This window comes from Ruditapes philippinarum, unplaced genomic scaffold (genome assembly GCF_026571515.1).
Source record: "Ruditapes philippinarum isolate M1 unplaced genomic scaffold, ASM2657151v2 ctg876_1_1_1_1, whole genome shotgun sequence".
NCBI classification, from domain to species: domain Eukaryota; kingdom Metazoa; phylum Mollusca; class Bivalvia; order Venerida; family Veneridae; genus Ruditapes; species Ruditapes philippinarum.
This window is the reverse complement of record NW_026856968.1, coordinates 14,287-20,626: the sequence shown is the minus strand read 5'-3', so window position 1 is coordinate 20,626 and position 6,340 is coordinate 14,287. Positions and strand designations below refer to the sequence as shown.

At 32.9% G+C, this 6,340-nt stretch overlaps 1 protein-coding gene across 1 annotated transcript; it reads right to left on the bottom strand.

Moving 5' to 3' along the window:
- Positions 1 to 3,414, bottom strand: LOC132748308 (uncharacterized protein K02A2.6-like). Its single transcript, XM_060737880.1, has 2 exons — positions 2,437 to 3,414; positions 1 to 2,262 (listed from the first exon to the last, which is right to left on the bottom strand). Exons 1-2 carry the CDS (start codon positions 3,412 to 3,414, stop codon positions 1 to 3), a joined length of 3,240 nt encoding a protein of 1,079 aa, XP_060593863.1.
- Between the last annotated feature and the right edge of the window lie 2,926 nt (positions 3,415 to 6,340).

Here is a 6,340-nt window from a genome sequence, read left to right as displayed (position 1 = left end):
TCAAAATTTGTAGATTTCTGTTCGCCAGTTTTTCTTTCCATTGTTAGCAGTCTTAACGCATTTTGCTATTGTTTTGTTGAAATTTTCTACCAATCCTGCTGCTTGTGGATAATAAGGCGTAACACGTTGGTGTTTTATTCCGTTTGCAGTGAAGAAGTTTGTGATTTCTTGAGATACCATGTTTGGTGCATTGTCCGTTTTAATCACTGACGGAAGTCCATGTGTGGCGAATATTTTCATAAGTCTTTGAATGATACATCTTGAAGTGATTGATTTCATGATTTCAACTTCTGGATAACGAGAGTAGTAATCTATTACTACAAGAATATATTCTCCCCCTGGGAACGGTCCTGTTAAATCCATCCCAACGGTTTGCCAGGGTGTTTCTGGTAATTCGGTTGGTGTGATAGGAAGTTGTCGTGGCGGGTTTGAGACTAGCTGGCACTGGAAGCACGTTTTAATCAGCATTTCAATTTCGTTGTCAATGCCAGGCCAATAAACTTTTTCTCTTAGCATTTGCTTTGTTTTCACTATGCCTTGATGTGTTTCATGTGCGATTTGTAATACCTTTGGCCTAAGTCCCTGTGGAATTACAATTCTGTTTCCCCGTAACACAATGTTATTATGTACCGACAGTTCATTGCGTAACTTGTAGAAAATCTTGAAATCTTGATTTTTCGGCCATTTATCATGCTGAATGCACTTGATTAGTTCTTGAATGAATTTGTCCTGAGATGACTCTTTATCAATTTGATCTAAGGTCATAGCCATTGGCACGGCATTTTCGCACACATAATCCATGTAACCTTCTGTGATATTTGATATCTCACATTTTTCTTGACTATACGTTGACCTTGAGAGGATGTCAGCTGGGTTTAATGCTCCTGATTGAAATTCGATGTTGAATTTGTAACTTTGTAGTCTAAGTAGCATTCTTTCTAGTCTAGCTGGAGGTTTGTGTGTTGGCTTGAAAATGTTGACTAGCGGTTTATGGTCTGTAATTACTTTAAAGGTTAATCCATACAGATAAGTGTGAAACTTTTCTATCCCCCAAGTTACTGCTAAGCATTCTCTTTCAATTTGACTGTAACGCCTTTCAACATCATTTAGTGTTCTGCTTGCATATGCTACAGGTCTTAAATGTCCATCATTTTGTTTTTGAACCAAAATTGCACCCAAACCATATGGCGAGCCATCGACCATTAGAGTTGTCTCAGCTTCTGGGTTGTAGAAAGCCATGACACTTGCACTTGTTATCAGTGATTTTAATTGTTCAAACGCAGATTGTTGTTCTTTTTCCCAGTCAAATGGAACATTTTTTCTTGTTAGTTTTCTGATAGGTTCCGAAATTGTTGCGAAATTGGGAAGAAATTTCGAGCAGTAGTTTAGCAGTCCTAAGAAAGATTTAACTTCTTTCACATTTTTTGGTGGTGTTGTATTTAGCACTGCCTTTATTTTGTCATCATGTGGCATGAGTCCATCAGCTGTGAGGGTGTGACCCATAAATGTGATGGTTGTCTTGCAGAATTCACATTTACTTTTGTTCAAAGTTAGATTTTTGTCTCTAAGGCGTTGTAGAACTTTACGCAACGTGGCGTCATGTTGTTCTTTTGTTGTGCCATATACCAATATATCATCCGAAATATTTTTGCAGTTCGGTATGTCTTGAAGAGTATGTTGTATTATACGTTGGTAGACTTCTGAAGCACAGGAAATTCCAAACATAAGTCGGCGATAGCGATATATTCCATCGTTTGTGACAAATGTTGTTATTTTTCTTGATTGTGGTTCGAGCTCTATCTGGTGATACCCCATGTTTAGATCTAGTTTAGTGAAGAATTTGGCTCCACTAAGTTCCTCTAGTGTTTCGTCAATGTTCGGCATTGAAAACCGTTCACGTTCAACTGCTGTATTTGCTTGTCTCATGTCTACACAAATTCTTATGTCTCCATTGCTTTTCGGAATAATTACCAGGGGTGACACCCATGGTGTAGCACCTTCAACTTTTTCTATGACGTCAGAATCTAGAAGTTGCTTAATTTTTTCTCTGACTTGCTGTCGCATTTTGAAAGGTATTCTGCGATTTGGCTGTGCAATGGGCTTAACATCTTTGTTGATATGTAGCTGTAGCTGGAAATCTTTGAGTTTTCCCAATCCTTGAAATCTGTCACTGAACTCCGATAAAATATTATCCATGTTATTTTGATTTGTTTTCACATTGTTTATGCAGAATTTAAGTAATCCTAGATCAACTGCAGTTTGCTGTCCTAATAGTGGTGTACATTCTTTATCAATGATGTGAAATTTTATTTTTGTTTCCTTTTCATTTAATTTCATTTTCATTTCTGCAATTCCAAGAACTTTCAAAGGTATTTTTTGAGCATAAGGGTAGATCTTTGAATGACATTTGTGAAGTGATGTTGATTTTGTTCTTACTTTTTCAAAGGTTGCGCGATCTAGGTAGTTAACACTAGCTCCAGAATCTATGAGCAATTTACATTTAATTCCTTCTATTTCAACTTGCACATATGGTGACTGACATTTTGAATTTATGTTGAACACACATTCGTCTTGTTGTACACTTACATTTTCTTGATGATCATTTACGAAATGCACGTGGCTTTTTTGAGATTTGCACATGTTTGCATAATGTCCAAGCTTGTTGCATTTACGACACGTAATATTACGAGATTTAAGACATTCGTGACCAGAATGACCTTTTCCTCCGCAATGGTAGCAGCTCTTGAATTGTGTCGGTTTTGGTGCTGGTCTGGCTCTTGGCTGGTACTGCTTCCGCTGTCTAGTTGGTTTGTGTTTAACATGATTGACGTCATCTTGATAGGTATATTCTAATTTGTGTTGATTTCTTGTAGACTGTTGTATTTCATTGGCATGCAAGTTTGCAAGTTCTGTTGTGCGGGAAATATGTTGAATTTTTTCTAATGTTAGGTCTTGTTCGCGGAGAAATCTGATTTTTAATTCTTTTGAGGTACAATGTTCTATAATTTGATCGCGAATCATGTCGTCTGCCGTATTTTCTGGAAAATCACAAGATACTGAGAGTTTTTTTAGTCTTACAATGTAATCGTCTACAGTTTCATCTGAGTGTTGTTTTTCCTGTCTAAATCTATGTCTTTCATATGCTATGTTTTTCCTTGGATTAAAGTAATGAGTTAAATCCCTGACTGTTTGGCAATAAGAATTTTCTTGACGGATTGATGTCTCATATATGTCTTGTAATTCCTCTCCTCCCAGATGTAATAGGAGAGCTTTTTTTCTTTCGTCTTTTGTTATTCCGGCTGCCTGTATGTAATATTCAAAACGTTTGATATAATTGTCCCATGAACTGGATAAGTTTGTAATTTGTCCAATAACTTTGAAAGGCTGTGGCGTTGGCAGTTCAAAAGATGCCATCTTGAAATAATTAATATAAATCCTTGATTCTTGAAAATAGCCACAATAACTTTATCACTGAACTTATTATTAACAAGTCCTCTAGAATTAATTAAACTAGTGAAAAGTATTATCCAATCATCCTCGTCGCCAATGTAATGTCTGCTATAACATAGTTACTGGACAAGCATGGGTAGAGAGATTAAACAACGCAGCCGTCTGGTTACTAAATCTATTTACTAATGATACTACATAGAGGTGATGCCAGGTGAATTTAGGCGGGGCTTATCAGCTAGTGGCTAATACTAGCTGACCAATAGCGAGTCAATATATTACAGTTATCATTTGAATATTATACCATTTTGAATGCTTAACTTGGTCTATATAAAAAATACAAATTAAAAAGTTTATTGTTCATTGAAGCAGTGGAGCTCTTTTAACATCCTTTGCCAAGAATACAACGATTCTTAACAATTATATGACTTTATTCGGATCTTCTTACAAACATTTTATATAAGAAAACAACACAAGATATAGTGTGAAGCAATCGATATATATTATATTATACGCAGCTACATTGAACTTATTTAATGCGTGTATCCATATACTGCCAGTTTTCAATCACTACCACTTTTCAATCATCCCTAGAAATTCTGTATTTTTGACCTTATTTGTCATGTAACCAAACTGTAAGCACATATTGTATTTACCTTGACTACATTTAACAGCAGCAATGTCAATTATGGCGATAAAAAAGAAAATACCAGTATTTTAGTACAAAATATGTAAAATGTGTGTTTTCCATTAATCCTTAATTTACCCAGTTACAAATCGCAATAATTTTCTAAAAAGGAATTGAATTACAGGCTCAGTTTTTTGTCAGTCTGCAGAAATGGATATTAAGTTGGACAACTGTTTCACTATCATTAGGTCATAATGTATACTGCACTTCAAAAGCTGTAAGTTTAATATGTACATATTTTACCACACAATTCTTAATTGGAAGGTAATACGTCAGTAAGGTAACAGTCACTTAACCAAGGAATAACATTCTCTCAGATAACTTTTCAGTAATGGAGTCATATCGACCTTAAGATCCTAAAAATTTCACAAGAACATGCTTTTTCTGTTATGTAAATTGAGATGTACATCCATACCCCAATTGTGACAGCTATACTACTGCAGATAGATGTCAAGATTGAAAAATGGCATTATAAATAGGTTAAAATTGTTAATTACCATTTATCTGAAGTTGAGTTAACCAAAATTTCTTCAAAATACATTACTGCTTATATCTTAACATTGTATGACATTTTTATGTGGTACAGTATATATTTTTAACTGATTGAAAAGTGGCAGTGAAATTTTGAAGAACAGGAAAATTGGTCAGTAATAATTTGTCATCGATGTATTCCATCATTGTAATTTACTGGTGATGGTTTTCGACTTACTGATCGTAATACTGTTCTACATGCAATAATATTCATATAATCGAAAAATCATTGTATCTAAAGTGAAATGGTAAACTAAACATAGTTTTTTTGTTGTTTTATTTAAATGTTGCAAAAGGATATTCACCCGATACAGGTTGACTTCACTCACGAATGAATATTGAAATAATAGGTCGTTACCCGATAGATCGTTGAGCAAAGAAATAGCTTTTAAGTCTCTCTTGCCTGATATTTTATTGTTATATTTTTCATGAGTTAACATCAGAGAAAACGTTTTGTATCATATTAAAGTAGATATATAAATAACAATGTTTAAAAAATTATCTTAAACATAGCAGTATCAAACTAAATCATATTCATCACAAAAATACAAAAAAAAATATAATAACAAACATTTACCATCTTATTAAAAAAATAATGAAAATACAGATTAGAATTTTTATCAGTTACATGGTACAACAACAACAACAACCCTGTTTTTATAAGGGAATTAAAAGATTTACTTTATTTATTTTTTTACTTTATTATTATTCATCTTTAAGTAACCATAAAAGTGGTAGGAATTTATTTTATAATAACAAACAAAAGAGAAAAAAACATCTTTGAAAAAATGTTGCTTAATTATTAAAAACGGTATGTCTCAATTTTGATGAAATACAAAGAGGTTTGGTCCAGAAAATAAACTCCAGCTAGATTGACCATATGTCATTGGGACATTGTTTTATCTTAAAAAGAAATATCTAAATAAAATTCTGAACATATGTGCATTTAGAAATAATATCATTTTAAGTTGTGGAATTACCTCATTTCCACTCATTTTTCAGTCAAAAGTAAAATTGAAATTTCAAAAATCTCGTTTTTTCAAACATTTAACTGAGAATTAACGTCTGACAAGACAAAAAAGAGAAAAAAGTCTAAACAATGAACGAAAAAATAAACTCATCTGAACCTGTGCTTCACTGTTAATATTTTCAACCGTTTTGTATTTTTCTGGAATTACCTTGTGAACATGTGTTTACCGCAAACCCTTTAGATATTCATCTTACACGTTAACCAAAGAACAAGTAATCTATAATGTTGTTGTTGTTTTTAATAGAATAATGAATTTGCCAGAAAAAGTTATGAAAAAAACCAGCTTTGTCTAATATAAAAGAAAAGAAAGCTAAAAATATTTCCGTAGCAAAAAAAAATTTAGTCATGTAAAATGTTTCGGAATTCTTTCGTATTACATAAGGTTATGTCTAGACTTTTCGGATTGAAGCTTGATTTGTTTAAAAGAAATAAAATCAAGAAAAGGTTTTGTTAAGCTAAACCATCTAAGCGTTACAATTATTGTTTGACTGAATATTACTGCATATTATTACAGTTAAGTTTATATTTTTATGAAATACATGTTAAGCATGAAAAGACTCTGTGTCTCTATTTTTTCTTTTGAAATTTGTTTGCCAAATGAAGACCTACCAATCAAAGTTGTAATCTTTCTTATGATAAAAGGT